The following is a 23,410-nucleotide window of genomic DNA, read 5'->3' as shown; positions in this document are numbered from 1 at the left end:
CAACTTGGTTTTGTTTGAAGTAAATTCAAGCTACTATTTTAAGTTTTGACCTGTGAAAATGTGACATATTATAAAAACAAGCTGAAATTGTTAAACATAATTTGTTAAAGTAACAAAAAAATTGTTGATTTGACAAAAATGCTGCATTTTTACATTGTGGTGTGCAGCAAGAAATTAGATAGGTCCCCTTGGGATCCCTGAACCCCAGTTTGAAAAGCCATTTTACCCTTACGCTACCAACCAAAGTTTACGATCACTTGACTGAAATGTTATGTGGAGAAAAATGTGATAGTACCAACATATTTTTTCATAAAAACTAAACATTTTAATGAAATGGATGACTTGGACTGAATCATAAAGAAAGCAGCCAATAAGGGCGCAGAATAAATGCGACCTCCTTTAATACTGTTTAAATGCATCTCAGGGTGAGACCTCAAGAAGCTGTTTGAAAAAATGATAAAAAATTGCAAATTCTAGAGAACAGGTGACTATACTGAAGATGACTTTTTAATTTACTTTAATTGTTTTGTTGCCACATAATTCCCAAAGTTGCATTTGTTTACTATTATGATAAAATGTGGACAACAGTAAGTTAATTAAATTAAATAACCCTAAATTTTAAAGAGTAAATAGATTAAAATGTATTAAAATTGTTTAAATCCTGAGATCAAGCATACAAAGTACAATCATAATTCATATCAGTAAGCCTTCTTCATTTTGCAACATTTCTTATTGAAAACACCCTGAAACTAAACATTTATGAAGATCTGGTGGAGTTGAAGATAATGATATGAGAAGGATGATGATTAAGAGGACACATCTGCCTTCTTCTCACAGATCCAGGGTCTGGACATGTAACATGGGGCGTCGTACCAGCTCTTTGTAGCTATGCGACTTAAAACCAAAGTTTTTATCATGTAGCCACAGTCCTCATTAATGTGATTGTTCGGCTCACCGTCTTCCCAGAAACTAAAAAAAGGACAATAAAGTTTATCCCAGACAGATTTAGCATTGGGTACTAGGATTTATTATTAATACACATATTAACACAACATTACAACACAATAATAACACAACATGAATATTAGGCTCTCAGAAATAAAGGTACAAAAGTTGTCATTGGTGCGTTACCTAAAAGGTGTATATTGGTACCTCAAAGGTACACATTGTTACCTTAGGAGGTAACTGCTGGTATAAACTGTTGTTTATATGTGCTACACTTTTGCAGAAATTTTTCCCCTTAAATTTACTTCCACCAAAAACATAATTTGCATTTCCCACACTTTCTGAAATGTATCAGCGGGCTGTTAATTGATACTGCAGACCAAGTTATGATATAACTGTGACAATTTGCTGTCGTAACATGGCTGCAGGAGACGCAAGATATTACGCAGCGCCTGAAAATAGTCCCCTTGGTTACTTTCAATAGCAGGGGACTATTTTCGGGCAGTGTGTAATATCATTACGCCTGCTGCAGCCATGAGAGTATAGTTCATAGACATATCTGCCTAGAAAATAGCAACTTTTAATTTTCCATCGGTCTTAGTACACCATGTAACTACAGAAGAGTCAAGTTTTAAATAGGAAAAATATCCAAACTCTTTGGTGATTTTTAGCGCGATGCTACTGGTCTAATCAGATTCAATGGATTATGCTAAGCTATGCTAAAAGTGGTACCACCGCCAGACCCGGAGTGTCCCTTTAAACCATTTAGACTTTAAATGTGTATTGAGTTTGTTATGGACATTTATATTCAATTTGTGGGTAAATGTCTAATTATTGTCTCTTTGTCTTTATTTAGCTCTCAAAGTGTTTTTCTTAAGAAATTACATTTTCCATAAACATCAGTTCAGAGTCAATTGTCATCAGTTCAGCCAGAGGGACCAAACACAATTACCTCAGACTTTGAGTATTAAAAAGTGAAAGTTATTAGCCAACCAGAGCTTTACCTCAGAAAGACAAGTAAAAAGGGAATCTGTTGTTGAAGAAGTGACACGTTAAATGGGCAAAAATGATACTGCACGCACATTTTTTTTCCTATTTCGCTGTATTTAAAAATTAAGGTGGGCAATAGAAAAAGAAAATTTTCCAATTTTGACAGAAATTGTACGTCGGTACATCAGCTAGGACTTACCACCAGCTAAACCAGCACCAAAACCAGCATGGAAATTATGCTGGTCTATGCTGTTTTGTTTCAGCAGGGGGCAGCAGTCACATCTAAAAGAACTCAAATTACATAGGCCTACAGTAGCAACAGGAATATAATTTAAAACTCTTAAAAAACTATGAAAGAAGCCAGAAGCTTTCACGGAGTTCAGTTGAGGGATTTGGTATACAGTTGACTATATATGAAGAGTTTGGTTCCAAAACGCAATAAATCCATTTTGACTAATTTCGGTAAAAACGTGTTTTCTATACCAAGAAAGTGACAAGATGAAAACCACTATTTTCTGTTACAAACTTTCACATAGCATCTTTAGGTTATAAAAACATAAAAAATTCAAATCCATAATTTGATTTTCAAAGATTTATTATAAAAACTGATAATTTTTTTCACAAAATGCAATAAATCCATGACAAGTTTTTTTTTCAAAATGCGATAAATCTATTGAATCAATATATAAATGTGCATTTATCTTTGTCATGTTATATTCATTTAGTTGACTAGTGCTATACACTGATTTAAAAAAATAAACATTAATGGAATTTACTTTGTCATATTAAGTACACTGTTATTGCTGCTGTCATCCTTGGGATGTCGTCACTTAACATTTTTCAAAGCGATCAGCTGTAAAATATTTTGGTCCTGCTCGATTTTCGTTGGCTTCGCGTAAAATAATGGAAAGTTTTCCCTGGGGTCAATGCGGGAAGCTTGATGCATTGCAAGGAGAAGCAACCGGCATTTTCAGTCTCCCGAGTGCCTCTCGCGTAAATTAGGTTTTGATGGCTTGACGTTTCTTTCCCATCACAGAAAACCACCACAGGTTTATCAATGCCATCAAAGTATTATTTTGTTTTTGTTTGTTTGTTGATCACGATGAGGAAAACTTGGAGTCCGTGTATTCAACGCGCCGCCATTGTTTGTTTACAATGCGTGTAATGTGATTTGTTGAGCGGATTTATTGCATTCTGCAGAAAAGGAGGAGTGGCGTTTGCGCCTTGGGACAAAAGGGAGAAAGATGATAGAATAACACGGCGGATATTGCATTTTGCATAAAATTAAGAATTTACTTTTAAATACTGACCTGATATAATACCTATAACTCGTTTTTTTTTTAAAAAAGGCGTTAAGCATGTGGTTATACTACCGAGCCCCTAATGTGACATTGGAGTAAGAAAAATCTAAAGTTTAGTTTTATGTGCTCACATGAAACTTTCGTGTGCGGACGCGGAAGGTATTTTTAATATTGATGCTGTTGAGATCTAGAGTCGTTCTAACATCTTCAACTTAAATGTTCTCACTCACCCTCCAACCAGTTTGGTTCCATCCACCCAGCGCCAGTCACCTTCTGTCTCTTCATCAGTTATGCCAAACCAGAAGGCGTTCCAGTGACCACGTGGCAGCAAGTTCCATATAAAAGTCTTCATCAGGTCAGGAGATCAGATATGATTGGAAATAGATGTCATTGTTTAGTAATGTTGTCAACACCTTTTTCAAGGTATTAGCTTACAAGTTTCATCTGATGTGCTTTCTTCTTTCACTTTACAAGCCAATAGGGGAGACCGGGGTTGGTTGTCACAATTTTTACTCTTGCATGAATTAATCATCTTCAAAAAAACTTTCAGCAGTAATTCCTACATGAAAACGTGTCTTGGCTTTAAATGTGTATACTTTTTACTTTTAGAATGTATTGTAACCGGAAGTATTTAACCATCAAAGACACTCTGAAACAATGTGACAACCAACCCCATCACTTTTTAGATTTTTAAGCTAGAAACTGCAAATAAGTTTTAATATGAATGCCACGAAATTTTTGAATATATCTTCATATGATTTATCAGGCCAATTCTTTATTTCATTCTCCCATTGGGTCATATATGGCAGGTGTAGTAAATAAACTGTTTAAATCATGTTTTCCAGGGACTGTTTTTTCTATCTGCCGGCTATTGAAACGGACAACTTGCACAAAAAAAGGGGAAACATGTTACATCTTTTACTTCCGTGATTGAAATGTACATGTAAACGAACTGTTGAATCAGATTGCAATGTTGAGGGTACATGTAAACTGTGCTATTGTAACCTGCAATTGGATTAAATTCAGTTGGATTGACAAAATTTGTTTTTTCACTACATTTCATCTCGGTTTCCTTCCAGTTTACTGACATTTTTTATCTTGAATGTGCATTTAAAACCCCTGTTTCAAAGAGCCAAACAATTACTAAGTTGTTGCAACGAAGAATTCATCCTCACCAACCATACGGCATTGTTCCCCTTTACAAGAGCGATCCCAGAACCAAGGATGTGATTGCATTTATACAGAAAGGTGCTCAGGCAATTTTCTGGGATCAACGCGCTGGGAAAAGAGGTTCTTATTTACCTGTTCATCAGCGGTAAGGATGATAGCCAGGTGTCCTCCTTTCACTTTGCAGTAAGCCTGACTCTCTGGCCAGCTTTGGCTGTTGTTGGAGATGAAGTAACAGCTGCCATTGAAATAATGCCAGGCAACTGGGCAGGAACAGTTTGCTGTCATTGGAGTGCATTGTGTGGCAGCCGCTGCTTCTATAAAGACAAACAGTGGCAAACAATTATTTTATTATTGTTATAAAGAGATATGGGATAGTTTTATTAAAATACAATGTAACACTTTTATTTAAGCTTTACATTTATTGTGTAGGGGTGAGCGGAGCACAAACTAACACAGGGTTTAATGTAACATTAGCCCTCAAATTGTTGCTAATAAGGGATGAATTTAGAAGCCACCAAACATGTCCATGTTTTTCCTATTCAAAGACTGTTACATGAGTAGTCATACGAGTAAGTATGGTGGCACAAAATAAAACGTGGCGATTTTTTAAGCCAATAAAAAATGAGAACTATATTGTATGGCGGAAGAGCATTAAGGGGGCGTGCACACCAAAGCTTTTACGCCGGTGGCCAGCATATGTTTTAATATGTTTTAAAAAGTGCTTCTGATAGCTTACCTATTTTTTAAGTTGACAAGTGTTTATTTTTACAGTGTACAATGAGCTACAGGGAAAATTTAAAAAAATTTATTCAGTGCTATTGCATTTTCATCTTAAATGATTAAACACACTTTCATGTTACGAACCTGTGACTTTGACTTTGATCTCTTCCTCCAGGTCACTCTTCACTCTTCTTAAAATCTGCAGTTCTGCTGTCAGATTGGTCACATTGGTGCAGGTTTTAGGCATTTGAGGTTCAGCAGAACTGGAGGGGAGATCCTGAACAGAAGAACTCTCTAACACAAAAGGGAAGGAAAGAAAGCAGATGCTTGCGTCGACAAGATAAATATGCAATGATTTCCAAGAATGAAGAAAAGAACATGCAGAAAAACTGATGCCAAATGTACAAATGAAGAGTTTGGTTCCAAAACGCGATAAAAGCCATTTTTGAAAAAAATTAGTTACTGCCAAAATCAGTATTATATCAGGTCAGTAGTTAAAAGTAAATAATTAATTTTACGAAAATCCAATACCCGCCGTGATATTCTGTCATCTTTTCTCCCTTTTTTCCCAAAATGCGACAAACGCCACTCCTCCTTTTTTACAGAACGCAACAAATCCATTCCTGATATTACAGCCCACCAGTCACGCAATGTAAACAAACATGGCGGCGCGCTGAGTACACGGAATCCTAAGCCGTTTCTCAATACCAAGTACGCCAAGTTCGGACTTGTGTCCTTCCTAGTTCGGACTTGCAAGTTCAGACTCGGAAGAACGAACTTCTGACGCGAAATGCATTCTGGGAAACTTCGCTGTCATAAGTCCACACAAGTCTCCTCTGATGCATCCTCGATAAAATGGGCGGATCAAGAACACATCCGGGGATTTTATGTGAACTTGGCCTTGATGCGAACTTTGAATTGGAACAGTACTTGGGCCGCGACTGATGACGCTTCACAAGTCTACAAGAACGCAAGTACAGACAAGAACGCATATTGAGAAACGGCTCTAATTTTCCTCATCTACTTTGTACTTCGTCATCAACAAACAAAACAAAATAATACTTTAATTGCATTGCTAAACCTGTGATGGTTTTCTGTGACGGGAAAGAAACGTAAGCCATCAACATCTAATAATTTCCACGAGAGGCACTCGGTTGCTTGTTCTCCAGACAGCTTCTCATGCTAAAACATTGACCCCAGAGGATCTTATGAAAACTTTACATTATTTTACTCATTATTTGACTAAAGTCAACGAAAATCGAGCGGGACCAAAACATTTTACAGCTGATCGCTGTGAAAATGTAAAGAGACGACGTCAAATATAACCGCGCAGCAATGTGTTCTTAATATAACAAAGTAAGTGTTTTGGTTAATGCCATTAATGTTTATTTTTTAATCATTGTATACCACTAGTCAACTAAATAAATATAAAATGGTAAAGATAAATGCACATTTATACATTGATTTAATAGATTTATAGCATTTTGAAATAAAAAACTGTCATGGATTTATTGCATTTTGTGGAAAAAAGAATTCGTTTTTATAATAAATCTTTGAAAAACAAATTATGCATGCTATGTGAAAGTTTGTAACAGAAATTAGTGTTTTTCATCTTGTCACTTTCTTGGTATAAAAAACACGTTTTTACAGAAATTAGTCAAAATGGATTTATTGTGTTTTGGAACCAAACTCTTCAAATATGCTTTTGCCTGGTTTCACAGACAAGACTTAAAGGTGCAATGTGGACAGAAACTCCTGACAGATATGCAATATAATATACATACCTGTATTATCAGTGTATAAAGGCCTTACATAATGAACTGTACTGTTTTATTACCTTAGAATGAGTCGTTTTTAGCTACATACAATGCAGGTCTCCTTACATGGAAGTCACCATCATGTTTCTACAGAGCTAGTTTCATCCCTACGTTGTCTCAGACAACGACATGTTTGCCCTGTGGCAGCCAGTGCCAGCTAACGTAGCTTTTCATTGTGTTTCGAAATTGAGGTTGGTGGCAATTCGCAATCTCAGCTCTAAATGCCGCTACAAACACATTACACCTTTAACTGAAAATAACTTGCCCTTATATACTTAAATTTAAAAAAAATTGCCAGTCGGTGCCATTTTTTTGCCACTGGACTTTTGCCAGTCCAGTAATATTTCTTTCTACAGTGACTTAAATATCCTAATATAAATCAGGCATAGTGCTATTTTAAGCTTAATCTTATGGTCTGTGAAAGCAGGCCTTTATGTACCAATTAAAGAAAATTACCAGATAAAGGTCCAACAGGTAATAATAACAATAACTAAGTAAAACACTACTACTGATAAGAAGTTTTGAAGTTAAACATTAAAATGTACTATTAAACTGATTAAATATTTACTTAAAATCTCAGGAAAAATATAGGCGAAGGAGGTTTGGGTGACAAAAAAGTTTGAAATCCCCGAATCTACTAAAGTGTTGATTTAAACTTGCATGCAAACCTTTTTACTTTTAACTTGAGAAAAGCACAAGATCATGACTCTACTAGTTGATAAATCTTTAAAAAAACTATAAGATAAGAAGAAGTACATACTGTGAACATTTGTGGCCACCAGAACCACGAGTAAGAGGAGACAGAAGGCAGTCAGGCATGCGGTTGACACTTTGAAGGGCTCTTGACAAAACGGTCGCTTTCCATTATTTTGTGGGTTATTCAAAACTGTGAAAAAATAATAAAACATCTGATTTATAACACATATAAATCACATAAATGAATCAGCATGAAGAAACAATTATTGTATATTGCCTTGCAAGGCCGTATTGTCGATGCCCTGCATGCTGAGTCTAAGCTTGCCATATGGTTTTCCAAAGGGCAAATAAAGCAACTTACAATTTTTTACAATAGGTTAAATATATTAACAACTTCCTGCCAACAATGTGCATGTTTCTGTGATAGTTAAAAATATTCAGACTAAACAAGAAGAGGGTGAACAGTTTCACTAATAAATTTGATGTAATTCTATAATACTTTATTTATTTTGCACAAGACAGTAAATCTTTTTAATTATTTTTGGTGTTAAAAGAACACATCTTAAAACACATCTTTTGCTGCTATTTTGCAAATCTTAAATATTTTTTTGTAATTTCAAAGAAAAAAGGTGCACAAATAGTAAAAAAAAACTACAGAATGATTGACAAAAATACTAAAACTGTTACAAATAGTCTTAAACTTTAACCTAAAATCCGTTACATTTTTCATACATTTTCCAAACTTTAGAAAACGTATTAGCAACACTCTAAAAAATGTCTGGGTTATTTTTTACCACAAAATGCTCGGTTGAGTCTGTTGGGTTGTTTTGTTGGGTTATTTTTTCACATTTTAAACACTTTTGGGCAGTTTCAATTTCTAGTTGTTGGGTTAAACCTGCTGGGTTGTAGTATGGTGTAGCCTACATTTTAGGACATCCTCAGATGTCAGGTGTCAAACATGATTTGAAAAGGCATCAGGTCTCAGAAAAAACGATGTCAAATTAACAAAATTGCACAGTAATTTCTCAGACATCAGATGAAATGCAGTCAGGTCTCATGATGAAAACCCATCGGAAAAAAAGTCAGATGAAAGGGTCTCAGATGAAAAGTTATCAGATATCAGACATCAGATGAAAAAAGTCAGGTCTCAGGAAAACCGCTGTCAGAAAAAGCAGAGTCAGACGAAAAGGTCTCAGATAAAAAGTTATCAGATATCAGACGAAAAGGAGTCATGTCTCGCACAGCATTGTACAAAACGGCATCAGACGAAACTGCATCAGATGATTTTACACGTGGCCCCGCCCCTTCACATGACATCACTATTGCAAACTTACAGGAGATCAATAAAGACTTATAAGGGCACTTTGGTTTCTTTAACTGTGTATTTAATTGCAGCCATGACATAAATTGTTGTTGTTCCTCGCCTCTGTATAACAATGATTTATTTAAACACGATTTTACACATGATCACGCCTTTTCGCATGACGTCACTATAAAGATATTGATATATTTTTTTACTGACTTTATTCATCCCTACAGTTTCTTAAATGTATAACGTGTTCAGGCCGGCACCGCGGGGGGTGTGGGGGGCACTATCCGGCACTATCCCACCCCCTCAGATCACCATCATGTTGAATGGGATTTTAATGATAAAATGTGCTATTTAAAAAATCCCATTTGCCTAGTGTATTGTAAAGTGAATAATAAGCTAAAATAGCTACATTTTAGTTAAGGATGGTATGTGAGGCAAGGTCGAATTTTGATTGGTCGCTTGATTAAGCCTGCTCCCCATCCTAATGCACTATGGAAAGCAAACGTGAAGGTTACATTCCATAATTTTAAGGTTGTATAACTAATTTCACCAAGGACATTCGAAAATGGATTAAAATGAAAGAAACTGCACTTTCCACTACCTCTGGGTCTGAGCTCCAAATAAGCTGTAAAACAATTGTGATTTGTGACTATTTTTTTTACGCATTCAGTTCACTAAATTGTTAATACAGGTGTGCTATTTGAAATGTGTGTAACATTTCTGATGCTTTTATTACTGCACAATCAATATTATATTAACTGGACAGTTAAATATAGTTATAATCTCTCTGCTCTATATCCTCCATTTTCTTTTTTGTTTGTTTCAGACTTTTGCTAAAGACGCACTGCCTCTGCGCCAAGCTTTGATCTCACCATGACTGCACATGATTAGTAAAGGACATTAACACAAAATTAAAAACATGTTTAAATTAAATTACAATGTGTGCAGGTGCATGATGCTACTTATCCACCTGTCCGAGTTCAAGAAAGAAGAAGAAGGTGATTTACATGCTTTCTATACATTTGAAAGGGTCTCTCAGAGTTTATCCAGCCCATTGTTTTTGAAACATGTACACTGTTTGTCATTTTTAGAATGCGTCATGTTTAGACTAAATGTCATGTGTTCAATAAAATAATGTATGTACAATTGCTTTGTTTATTATTGATAATTGATAGTTCAGTATAAATAAATTACCTTTACATTAAGTAAATACAACAATTTTTTCAGTTTCAGTTACAAGCAGCATAACATTTTTAATTATGTTTCTCATTTTTTTTTTTTTTTTTTTTTTTTTTTTGTAGACTTCACTAGGGATTTCTATTGCATTACTTTAAGATCTTTGATTATATCTACTCAAAAGTGGACTTAACACTAAATACTATTGCTTTGTTTTATTATTTTTGATCTAACCAAATTACTTTTACTTTTTCCATTGATTTTCCATTTAAAAAAATGAAATAACACAACATACCTGAAAATCGCACCTCTGCCATATTGCAGTAATCAGATAAATCCGGATCAGGTTTATCAGTAAGATTATCAAGCATTCTCTCTGTGTTCATGTACATGTTTAGACACTTAAACAAACTGAAACAAACTTGTGCATCTGTTCACAGCAGAAATTGCTCAATAAGTGATGATGTTTATATATGGAAATGTTTCCGCATGATAAAATGCAGATTGGTTAGTTTTTTAAAGTATTTCGCAGTAGGGACAAGCACAATTTTCGGCAGTGGCTGCTTTAGTGGTGGGACTTCCGGCCACAGCCTGAGCTGGCAGCAGTTTTTGGGCCCTATAGGCAAGATATGTCAGGATCCTGCCAAATAGTCTTGATTAATATTTATGATGGCAGGGTTCTGGCAGTTCCGTGTTCTGTGTGGAGGCTCATTTAATGTCATTGTTTCCTTAGTTCTGTGCAGGTTCATTTTGTTTTGGTCGTGTGATCTACTCATGCACTCAAAAAAAATATATATATATATTTATTGAATTAACTTAATAAAATTGTGGGCAGGATTTCCATCCAATATGAATGTGTACCCCTAACTCATAAAAAACTGCTTTACACAATTAAAATATATTGAGTTAGTCCAACTCAATTTAAAGTAAATGGCAATACTCAATTTGATGCCTCAACTCAATTTAGTTTAGTCTGAATAACTCAATTTAGCGTAGTTTGAATAGCTCAATGTAGTGTAGTCTGAATAACTGAATAATTCTGTTATTTTATCTAAAATGTTTTATTTCATACTAATTAGAATAAGCACATGTTAGCTTGCTAATAATAATAACATATGATACTTTGGATGAGCATGTGAGAAGAGACTGATCTCCAAACAGGCATTAACACAGTCAGTGCTCATTGAGACAAATACCTCACATCCACAACCTAACCACAAGCGCTACTCTTCTACACGATGGTAACCAAACAATTTGAAAAAATATAACACAAACGCTTCTAAATCAATAAGATAAACGGACATTAAACACTATTAAGTCTTTCACTTTACCTAAAAATGCATAAAATAACACTTAATTAAAAAATTACTCTCCAAAAGCAGTTGCATGCAAAGCATGCTGGGAATTTTTTTTCCAGAACCCAAACTCAAACTAATTGTGTTAACGCAATTAAAAAGAAATCAATAAATTATAGTACATATTCATTTTGTGTTAGACTATTTAAATATATATACTTATTGCTCTTAATGAGGTTTTTTAAATTAATTGAACACAATTTTAATGTATCATTTCTAAGAAGGCTTCTCTCTCTTGGGCCAAAACACTCTGGTCTTGTTTCTTTCTTCAGAGGCCTTTCTCTTCTTGTCTTTTCATACAATTCGTAGACAATTTTTCTCTTGCGACCCTCAAACATTAAAAAAAAAAACACAGTGAGAATGCGAGCTTCATTGAATGGCTGACCACACATATACACCTGAAAGTGCGCATGTGCAGAAAGTGAACCTAGGGAAGAGTACGTACAATGGCCTTACGTAAACATGTCACCAGAATGATTGACAACTAAGATGACCAATAGTCTTATGATCCACCCATTAAAAGAAAATCCTCCGCTATACATTTAATTTGTCTGCTACACCAACTAAAGGCTCTATAATACAACTTAACAACTTAACTGTAAAAACAAATGATTTCTGCAACATGTTTCCTCCCAAATTTCTAGTGTATGTCAACTAATTCAGGTTAAAAGTGCACTAGTACATATTGAATCAATTAGATAGGCCCCTATAATAAAAATTCAGACGGGACAAGGGGCAGAAAAGGACACGGCTGATGCAAACATGCACCTTACATAAATGCTTAACTCTAGCCAATAGAACTTAACTGGGCAAGGGCACAGACACTAAGCCCTAGTTTTGATGCCAATGAGAGACAGAGGCAGTTTTTTGTTTGTATTGTTTTTAAAACACTTTGATTCTGTAGATTTTTGAGTCGAGATAGTTTGATTTTGATGTTTAAAGTCTGGTTTGTCTGGCTTAGTTGCTCTAACAAAAACTGTCCCGTGTGGCTACTGAACACGTGGCTCAACAGTGACTCCTGCTGGACAAGCGTGGAATTAGCATGAATGCTAGAGTTTAGTTACTCTTTAAAGTATGTCATTGCCATTGTTTTGTCTCAAGATGCAGACCAGTAATGTTTCTTTCTACGTTTTTATAAAAGCGATTTAAATATCCAAATTTAACTAAGGCATAGTCCTAGCTTAAGCTAAGTCTAAAACCAGGAATTATGAAAGTAAATTACCAGAATAAGGTCCAATCGTAATAGCTGGCATATGTAAATTACTACAAAATGAAAACTAAAAAATTTTAAAGTTAAACATGGAAATGTGGTATTAAATTGCTTAAATATTTACTTAAAATCTCAGGGGATAAGTGGTGACAAAAAATTTGAAAACCCCTGATGCTAAAGTGTTGATTTATATTTGTGTTCAGCTCTGACAGCAAACTTAAGAAAAGCACAAGATCATGACTCAAGTTGTCTTATGGGGAACTAGTTAATAAATCTCGATAACAGCAATTATGTACCTATTAATAGTCAGAAAAGAAGAAGTACACACTGTGAATATTTGTGGCCACCAGAATCACGAGTAAGAGGAGACAGAAGGCAGACAGGCATGCATTTGTCACCTTAAAGGCTCTTGACAAAACAGTTGCTTTCCATTATTTTGTGGGTTATTCAAAGTTGTGAAAAAATACAAAAAACATCTTGATTTACAACATAAGAGTTTCACATATTTCACATTTTTGGGGATCAAAAAGAAATGGCAAAGAAATTGATCTAGCTAATACAGTCAACACTGAAATCACATTGACACCCACACAATTAGTCAGAGTTAACTGCATTATTGCTACTTATTTACAGTTTATTTTTATTTTTGCTCTTGTTAACATACAGATAAAAACTTACTATAGACCAACTTATAACGTATAATGTATATTAGTACCATGTGTTTAATAAATACCATGCAAGTATATTGCCTTGCAAGGGTCTGTATTATCAATGCCCTGCATGCTGATCCTTGTCTAAGTTTTTATTATTAAATTATTAAACTGAAAGTAACATTTCTTAATTCCAATAATGTCCAAAAACAATAAATTTACAGATTTTTTCTTTAAAAGTTCAAAGAGACAGAGGCAGGTTTTTGTCATTGTTTTCAGAAGACTTTGATTATGTTGATTTTTTAGTTGAGATTGTTTGATTTTGATGTTTGAAGAATGTCTCCTGATGGACGAAAGTGGAATTAGCATGAATACTAAAAAGAGGAAACATGTTTTTGATACTATTTTAATTTGACAAAACATTTATTTTAACTTGAAAACAAATAAAGACAAATTATTTTAAATGACAAACTTTATTTAGTAAAATATTTTTTTTTACATAAGCAAATATTTTTTTATGAACATTTTATGCAAGCAGTTAATGAATGGACTTAATAGGTAATGTACAGGGTAAACACTTAAAGCTGTTTAGACAAATATCCTTTTACTGCTATTTTGATCTATGACTGCAGCTGTTATTGATGTTTTACACCAGGGGTTTTTCGAACTTTATGATGCCAATAGCCCTTAAATATGATGAACCTTTATTTTGTAAGAGACCCCCTACTTATAAATCAGTTTATATATTTTATGTATAACAAATATAACTAGAAAATGCATTTCGGGACGAACTGCAAAAGTGTGCTTGCTCTGGTGCCGCCGATTTAGTTTGTGCATCCTCACATTGGAGTCCCAAGTTCATGTACAAAGTTTGGTTTCAATGCGTGAAAGCGTTCCTGAGATAAACTACTTCCTGTTTTGGCGGCGTCGACGCACATTTAGTTTTTGCGGTTAACTTATTTACTCACTTAAGTACACATAACCAAAAGTTTATAATATGGAATATAACATTGTTTTATGCAGTTTTTTGTCAATGCTAATTATTTCACGACCTCTATTTAAACTACAACCGCCATTTTAATAACTGGCAAACATTAAGCTAGCTTCTAATAAGAGAAATTATACTTTTAGATTTCGTCAGGGCAGTAAAATCAGGTGTATGTTTGTCAGCGCGATACGCATGCAGTGGTGCAGGTGCTGGGCTGTGAGCGATGGGCGATTAACTTACTATCTGTCTGATTATTTAGGCTTCAACGTGGCAAACTCAGCCTAGATTCATGAAGATTTTAACAGAGGTGGAAAGAGTAGCCAAAAACTTTACTGAAGTTAAAGTAAAAGTAACTAAATAAATAATTACTCAAGTAGAAGTAAAAAGTATGCAATGAAAATAATACTCAAGTAGCGAGTTACTAGTTACTCATGAAAAAATAAATCTAGATATATGCACACACACGCACACACACACACACACACACACACACACACGCACACACACACGCACACACACACGCACACACACACGCACACACACACGCACACACACACACACACACACACACACACACACACACACACACACACACGCGCGCACACACACACACGCAGTGCCCTCCATAAGTATCAGAACAATAAAGACAAGCTTTTTCTGTTTGATGTGGAGACCAGAAATTGGTAAGATAAATATCAGTATGCCAGAAGTTTAGAATGTCACATTTTATTAACCTTTGTTTATGTTTCAACACATACATGCTTTAACAACAAAGAACAACAGCATTAAATGCTGACTTATGTGTATTGTACACAAATGCACATAAGTGAATCAAACTGATCCTACATATTTTATGCTTTTCATGTGTAAACAGTCAGGACACAGCTCAGTGCCCATTAAAAAAAATAATGTGACAGATTCTGTACTTTTGTCTCATGTTCATCTTTTAATGTTTAGACATTTCTTGACTCCACAACAAACAGAACAATAAGGGCACTTCTACAGTATGTGTAAAACTGCAACATACACCAACAGTACAGAAAAAGAATACAAGCACAGAATAGACAAGCATTTCAAATTAACAAATTAACTTTAGTCTCAATGTTGATGTAGCTTGTAGCTGAAATATCAGACAAGTAAACTGACAACAGTTTTGTTTTGTATATGTATAAAGTTGGAATCTCCTAAGATGGTCTGAGGACATTGACAGTTTACACTATAACAAAACTCATGTTTTCTTACGTTGTCATGTCACGTGTGTTTTGTGAGAATCACTTACATCATACAGTACATTAAACAGCGAATCAGACGTCAATCATCGAATTCATGGATCATGGATTTTCTTCAATCTGTGCTACAGTGTTTCTGGAGGTTGCACGCGTTTAACTGTGTCTGACGACGAACAGGTCGGCGGTCGCGCGTATGTAATGGCGGGTACATGTGTGAAGTTTTGCTTTTAGTTAAAAGATTGGTAAATTCATTTCCACGTCACCCAACACTGGTTATATTCTGCGTGTTTCTACATAGGTTACGAGTAAAACAGCTTCGGACGATTCCGTGTTTGAAGCGATCTGAACAATTCATTCAAACTGATTCGCGAACCACTTTAAAACATTTGGCCCATTCGCTTTGTAAAGAGTCGACTCAAAAGACTCATTTATTTGCAACACTTTGTAATGAAAACGACTCAAATGAGTCATTAATCCGCGAATGCGCCAGAAACACAAGATAGCAATTTAAAAATAAAATACAAATTTCGTAATTAATTAAAATACCGATGCCAAACGATCACTGCTACGCGAGGACGCGAAACTGACGTCTTTACAAACTAATACGTTTACAATGTATTACATTGATGAAAAAGGGAATTAAACTTGTCGTGCCATATATCACTGAAATAAAAGAAAGGGATTAAAATATGTCTGAATCATATAATTCCTACCTGTATGTGAAAATGCACGTTCTCCAGAGAGCTCGCGTTGATTCAAGCATTCAGAATATAAAATCCATTTGCAGTTTTGCGTCCGAAACCGCATATTGTATAGTGAATAAGATGAAGTTTACGATTCTAAAAATATGTATCCAGGAATCTGTCCATATACGATACGAAGATTGGGTGGCAGCCGAGGTTACTGAGTCCTCCACGGGCTCGCAGCAGAGTCTGAGGGTGTCGCCTCTTCTCCGGGCTTCTCTGCTTTCTCTTCCTCAGCTCTTCGCTGTATTGTGGCTCTTAAAGGAACACCGATTCTCTGAAAAGCTCTTTTAAATTCCATTTTGCCATTTTAACATTAAAACTACACCCCGCCATTGTTATTCAAACTTTTCCACGGAGCAATAGCCTGTTAGCTTAGCTTCTAAAGATGGCTGCCGCTATCTTTACATTCTGTCTAAAAAACACGTTTGAACGTAAAGGCTGCCCTCTACTGGTAAAGGCTAATGACATTTTTTATTTTTACACAGGTTTTAATTGGACATTTTAAAGTGAAAATAACATAATATAGACATGTTACTGCAATGTTTTTTTATCTTGGGCATCTTCACATTGGAGTAAAGAGTTCATATAAAAATTTTGGTTAGTAAATGTTACAGACATATTGAGATTTGAACTACTTCCTGTTTTGGCGGCGTTGACGCACATTTAGTTTGGGCTGTGGCGCGCAAACGCTTCCGAAAATCAAAAATCCTTCTAGTAACTTTTGTGAGGCTCGGTCCAAGGATCGCGTACGTGGAATTTCATAAAGTTTGGACAAAATTTGTGACCTGTGAAACTTTTTTAAGGTTTTGTGTTCTCTCCAATATGGCGGCCGAACGACATGGATCTGTGACTTCATCTTCTCAAGCAACTTACACCGGTACTGCCCGAACATTTTAAAGTTTGAACGGTGTCTCTGCGTCAAACGGTCTGGTCGCTAGAGCTGGCCAAAAAAATCTACCCGGGAAAAATAATAAAAATAATAATAATAATAATAAAACTTAAGAAGAACAATAAGTGTGCTTTTGCAAGCACACTTAATAATTGGCTACAATTAGAATAATGCTGATGTATAAAAGAAACATTTTTAATTAAAATGTATTTGTACAGCAGCAACTTTGACAATAAATTTAGTTTGCAGCTTTACAAGGAATACATTTTTTGTCTTTATTTTCTGGGATCCCCAGACCCAAGTTTGAAAACCCCGTTTTACACTACGCCATCAAAAGTTTACAATCACTTGACTGAAATGTTATGTGGAGAAAAATGTGATAGCGTCAACATATTTTTTCATAAAAACTAAACATTTTAATGAAATGGATGACTTGGACTGAATCATAAAGAAAGCAGCCAATAAGGGCGCAGAATAAATGCGACCTCCTTTAATACTGTTTAAATGCATCTCAGGGTGAGACCTCAAGAAGCTGTTTGAAAAAATGATTTAAAAAATTGCAAATTCTAGAGAACAGGTGACTACACTGAAGAAATATAACATAGTTTTGATTTAATTTAAATGTTTTGTAATTTACAAAGTTACATTTGTATAGTATTATGATAAAATGTGGACAAAAGTTAATTGATTTAATTAAACTTTAAACAGTTAATTGATTATAATTGATTAAAACATTTTAAATCCTGAGATCAAGCATACATTACGAAGTACAATATAATTGTGCAACGTTTCTTATTGAAAACACCCTGAAACTAAACTTTTATAAAGTTCGTTGGAGTTGAAGATGATGATATGAGAAGGATGATGATGATTAAGAGGATGCATCGGCCTTCTTTTCACAGATCCAGGGCCTGTACATCTCACATGGGGCATCGTACCAGCTCTTTGTAGCTATGCGACTTAAAACCGTAGTTTTTATCATGTAGCCACAGTCCTCATTAATGTGATTGTTCGGCTCGCCGTCTTCCCAGAAACTAAAAAAAGGACAATAAAGTGCTACATAAGTTTATCCCAGACAGATTTAGCCTTGGATACTATGATTTATTATTAATACACATATTAAAGGGCACCTATTTCATTGCTAAAAACAACGTTGTTTTGTTTATTTGGTATAATACAATGTTTTTGCGTGGTTCATTGTTAAAAAAAACATTATTTTCAACATACCACACATTTTTAAGCCCCATATATCCCTCTCTTCCTGAAACACATTGATTTGGTACAAAACTCATCGATCTGAAAAGCGCGGTGTTCCTGATCTGTACGTTGTGATTGGCCTGAATACCTCTGACGTCAGCCGGAAATGTGACGCTCCTTACCATGTTTGAACGATTTGCTCACAATGCAATGCTAACAGGAGTTAACAGGAGTTAGTCTGAAGCGGGATGAATTATGATAATATCGGTCTTCTCTACATCACCAATCCCAGGAAGTAAACTGTTGCCTACAATCCGTGCGTTTGTTGTAGTCCAAGAAAAGAGATTTATGTTGGAGACGATAACTTGCGTCATCGATTATTTTCGGGTTTGTACCTTTTGCATATCGTTAACATGTACTAATACACACTTACACACCAAAGGAAATGTAAAATTGTGAATCGGAGGATAGGTGCTCTTTAATACAACATTACAACACAATATGAATATTAGGCACATTTAGAAATAAAGGTACAAAAGTTATAATTTTCAAAAAGTATACTTTTGTTGATACCTCAAAGGTACATATCTATACCAAACTGGTATATATTAGGACCTTTTTAAAAGGCACCGCCTCAGTTGTGCACTTCAGTGATGTCATAGAAGAACAATTTTTAATCCACAAAGCACAGTTTGTAGCACCTTTATTTTTAAAAGTGTAGACACAGATTCCCTCTGACATTATTATAATATTGTTAAAATTATGTATGATAATATTTTAAGTATGTTGAGCCCAATAATGTTAGTAGAGGACAGACCCGATGCGTTGTGTTGTAGCTGGCAATACGTTTGTTTTTTTGTTATTTTGTGTTGAGTCAGGCAATAACAAACAGTGTTATTTCAGAGTAAGCATAATGCAACGCTTTTCAAACTCCTTTAAATCTGTATTTACACAGTGTTGTGTCTTAGTATGTAGTTCTTCATCCTGCCGCTAGAGACGCTGAATAGAAAGAGAGAAGTAGGGAGTGACAGAGTGAAGAAGTGTGTACGCTCAGAGTTAACATGTGCTGTTACTGTTCGGAATAAACTACGAGGTCTCTGAAGGAATACTGTGTGTGCTTATTAAGTCCAGATTTAACAAATTGGCGACGAGGATTCTAAGTTACGAGGATTTACTCTACCGACTGATAAACGATGTCGTTGAATGTCTCGCCACCGGCAATGTTCCTGCCCTGCCCAGGTGAACCTATCATGCCATTCGACATGTGGTTGCGCATGTTCGGCAACTATTTGCTGGTTATCAACGCAAGTGGCAATGCATGGCCCGATGCTCGAAAGAGGGCTACATTACTCCATTGTTTAGGCGTCGAGGGCCAACGGATCTTCTACGCACTGCCAGACACTGGTGAGACATATGAAACTGCTGTGGCTGCTTTAAAAAGACATTTCATTCCCAAAGTTAATGTGGTCGTGGAGCGGCATACATTTAGAAAAAGAGTACAAGCTGCACACGAAAACATACAACAGTACGTTGCTGCTTTACATGCGCTCGCCGCTAACTGTGACTTTGGTGATAAAGCGGACGATATGATTCGCGACCAATTGCTGGAACATTTACAAAGTGATGAGATTAGACAGAGATTGTTACTCGAGCTGGACCTGACTTTACAAAAAGCAATCACCCTCGCAACACAGTTAGAAACTGCAGCTGAACACGCAAAGAGAATGACGGCCGATAGAGATGCGTCAGTGCGCGCTGTACAAGTCAAACCACACCATGTGAGAGGGAAACCCCGTTCACGGCCACCCGCTGCTTCTGTTTCGTCTGCCCGTAAGTCATGCTACAGATGTGGTTCAGACAAACACCTAGCTAACTCAGCACATTGCCCTGCTGTAAAAGTTAACTGTAAATTGTGTAACAAGAAGGGACATTTTGCTCGTGTGTGCCGTTCAGCCCCAGCGAGTGATGTACGTGAAGTGCAAGTTGATGACGTCACCGTGCTGTATCTAGAGAATTCTGCCGAAGCACCAAAGAAACTGCATTGCAATGTAACTGTTAGTACTTCAACTGCTTCATCTGACACCACAGTACAATTTGTTGTGGACACAGGGTCTTCAGTGTCGATATTGCCCGCCCATATTTACAAACGCTACTTCAGTGCCACACAATTATCTACACCTACCACCCGTCTTGTGACTTATACACAGGAATGCATACCTGTACTCGGATGCCTACAAGCACAAGTGCGTGTGTCTAATGCCTCAGCCGCTGCCATTTTTTTCATTGTGGATAAAGGGACTGCTTTGCTAGGCATGGATTTGATTTCTGCCCTGCAACTACAAATTAACAGTGATAATGTCTGCACCTCTGTCATGGCCACCAATACTACACCTCTGACAGATACAGACATAGGATGTGTAAAGAACTTTGTCCACAAGGTTAAAATTAACCCCACAGTAAAACCTGTGCATCAGAAATTACGACGCTTACCTTTTGCAGTCAGAGCTTCTGTTTCAGCTGAATTAGACCGTCTGCTGAAAGCAGGTGTCATTGAACGCGTGGATGCTTCGGCCTGGGTGTCCCCCATCGTTGTTACTGGTAAGAAAACCGGTGGGATCCGAATGTGTGCTGATTTAAGAGAAGTTAACAAAGCTGTCATTACTGACTGTTATCCATTGCCACACATTGATGAAATGCTTACCAGCCTTAGGGGTGCTACAGTATTTTCTACTATTGATTTAGCTAATGCATACTATCAGCTTCCTCTGCATGAAGATAGCAGAGACATTACAGCTTTTATCACTCATGACGGCCTATTCAGATTTTGCAGGGTTCCCTATGGCTTGGCGTCAGCACCCTCCGCTTTCCAAAAGATGATGGCCACCATACTGCAGGGAGTACCAGGTGTCAAAAATTACCTGGATGATCTTATCGTGTATGGAGAAACAGCTGAAGAGCATGACTCGAACCTCACTACTGTGCTACAGAAACTGAAAGAGGCTGGGCTGGTGTTAAATGACAAAAAGTGCAATTTCAGACAGAATTCGCTACGTTTCCTTGGCCACATAATCAGCGCCAATGGAATTTTACCTGACCAGGAGCATTTGGATGCCGTCCGTAAAGCCCCTCCTCCATCTGATGCAGCCTCTCTACAATCATTCCTAGGATTAGTGTCTTGGTACTCAAAATTCCTTCCTGGGTTTGCGACAGTTGTGGCTCCAATGCGTGAGTGTGCTAAAGAAAAAGGACTGTTTTCCTGGACTCCAGCTGCTCAAAGCAGTTTTGATGACATTAAACAGATGCTTGTGTCCAGTCCTGCCCTGGCCATTTATGACCCCACACTCCATTCAGTAATTTCAACAGATGCCAGTGACTATGGGTTGGGTGCAGTGTTTGCCCAAGTACAAACAGATGGCGTCGAAAAACCTCTGGCTTTCGCTTCCCGCACGCTTAGTGATGCTGAAAAAAAAAATACTATAGTGGAGAAGGAGGCCCTGGCATGCGTGTGGGCTACCGAGAAATGGCGAACGTACCTGTGGGGCCATCGCTTTACACTTCGCACAGATCACCAAGCACTCACCACCTTACTTACCACAAAAGGAATGGGGAGAGCTGGAATGCGGATTGCCCGCTGGGCAGCACGTCTGCTCTGTTTTGATTACAACGTTGTTTACCGGCCTGGTTCCCAAAATCACACTGCAGACTGCTTGTCTCGTCTTCCCATGCCAGCACCTGCTGACCCCTCCGCTGATGTGGAGCCTGACATGGTTGCATTGATTTCTTCATCATTATGCTCTCTTTCAGTGTCTGACTTCGAGACGGCCTGTGCTGCTTGCCCTGAGCTAATAAAGCTACGGAGACAAATTACACTTGGCTGGCCATCCTCCATTAAAACAGTGAGTCCAGACTTGCTACCTTACTTCAGAGTTAAAGATGAACTTGCAGTGAAAGATGATTTCATTTTCAGAGGAACAAGGTTGTTAGTCCCTGTAGCCTTACGACACACATTAATTTCCTTGGCACATGAGGCTCACCAAGGAGTCGTCCGCACAAAACAGAGATTGCGGGACCTCTACTGGTGGCCGCAGATGGACTCTCAGGTTCAGTCAACTATTTCTACATGCATTCCCTGCCAGTCCAATGACAAAACTGCTGTGACGCATCCAGCACCTCTTCTGCCAGTTCAGTTTCCTGAGGGCCCATGGAAAAAACTTGGTCTAGATATTGTCGGGCCTTTTGAAACGGCTACGCCTGCTTGCAGATTTATCATAACCCTCACAGACTATCACTCTAAGTGGCCTGAACTTGCATTTGCTAGAAGTACAACTGCTGAGGATGTTATAAAATTTCTGAGTACTACCTTTAGTCGTCATGGCAACCCAGAGTGCATCGTTACGGACAATGGTAGTCAGTTCACCTCAGCTGTCTTTGCTGAGTTTTTGAAGGAAAGAGAAATACAACACATTCATACATCTGTGTACTATCCTGCCTCTAACGGTGCTGTTGAAAGATTTCATCGTGCATTGAAAGGTTGCATTCAGACAGCAATTCAGCAATCACAACCATGGAACAGAGCTGTCACAGAGTGGCTTCAAGTGTACCGGGCAACTCCTCATGCCACTACGGGCGTGTCACCATATGAACTGCTGTACGGAAGAAAGATGAGAACCAAGCTTAACATTCTACCTTTGCATGGTGAGGGTAATCGTGATCTTTCTGCTGTCTGTGAGAATGTGAAAAGAAATCAGGACAAAATGAAACGATACACTGACCGCAAACGCGGTGCTCGCAATCCTCTCTTTGATGTGGGAGGGAGAGTGAGGATAAGACTTCCTCGTGCAACCCCGAAAGGTCACCCCAGATACTCTGCTCCTGTAAGAGTAGAAAAGAGAGTAGGACATAACACTTTCCTACTCAGTGATGGAAAAAAGTGGAATGCTGCCCATCTGGCATACTCACCTGGACTGATGGACTGTGCCAGTAACGCATTACAGCAAACACACAAAACTACACACAGTT

General features: G+C 37.0%; 2 protein-coding genes across 2 annotated transcripts in view; both read right to left on the bottom strand.

Annotated features, from left to right (window-relative positions):
- Positions 1-628: 628 nt before the first annotated feature.
- On the bottom strand, positions 629-10,598 carry LOC141351533 (C-type lectin domain family 4 member E-like). The gene is made up of 6 exons (XM_073858568.1): positions 10,423-10,598; positions 7,704-7,829; positions 5,271-5,420; positions 4,539-4,720; positions 3,467-3,582; positions 629-969 (listed from the first exon to the last, which is right to left on the bottom strand). Exons 1-6 carry the CDS (start codon positions 10,517-10,519, stop codon positions 807-809), a joined length of 834 nt encoding a protein of 277 aa, XP_073714669.1. The 5' UTR covers positions 10,520-10,598; the 3' UTR covers positions 629-806.
- A 6,742-nt stretch (positions 10,599-17,340) lies between these two features.
- The window catches only part of LOC129454953 (C-type mannose receptor 2-like), a 131,578-nt gene continuing 125,508 nt past the window's right edge, over positions 17,341-23,410 (bottom strand). The window contains exon 9 of the mRNA XM_073858563.1: positions 17,341-18,228. Coding sequence (XP_073714664.1) covers positions 18,066-18,228 — 163 coding nt within the window. The 3' untranslated portion in view covers positions 17,341-18,065. The remainder of the gene's footprint in view (positions 18,229-23,410) is intronic.

The sequence above is a fragment of the Misgurnus anguillicaudatus genome, chromosome 20 (genome assembly GCF_027580225.2).
Source record: "Misgurnus anguillicaudatus chromosome 20, ASM2758022v2, whole genome shotgun sequence".
In the NCBI taxonomy this organism is placed as follows: Eukaryota; Metazoa; Chordata; class Actinopteri; order Cypriniformes; family Cobitidae; genus Misgurnus; species Misgurnus anguillicaudatus.
Note: the sequence above shows the minus strand (reverse complement) of the source record. Positions and strands in the feature narration are given on the sequence as shown.

Bases quoted from the DNA above. Each gene is read 5' to 3' on its own strand.
- LOC141351533 (XM_073858568.1), bottom strand. From the start codon at position 10,519: ATGTACATGAACACAGAGAGAATGCTTGATAATCTTACTGATAAACCT. The intron at 3,583-4,538 runs GTAAATAAGAAC...GACCTGATGAAG, and splicing joins TCCTTACCGCTGATGAACAG to ACTTTTATATGGAACTTGCT. The intron at 970-3,466 runs GTGAGTGAGAAC...TCCTTTTTTTAG, and splicing joins GGAACCAAACTGGTTGGAGG to TTTCTGGGAAGACGGTGAGC.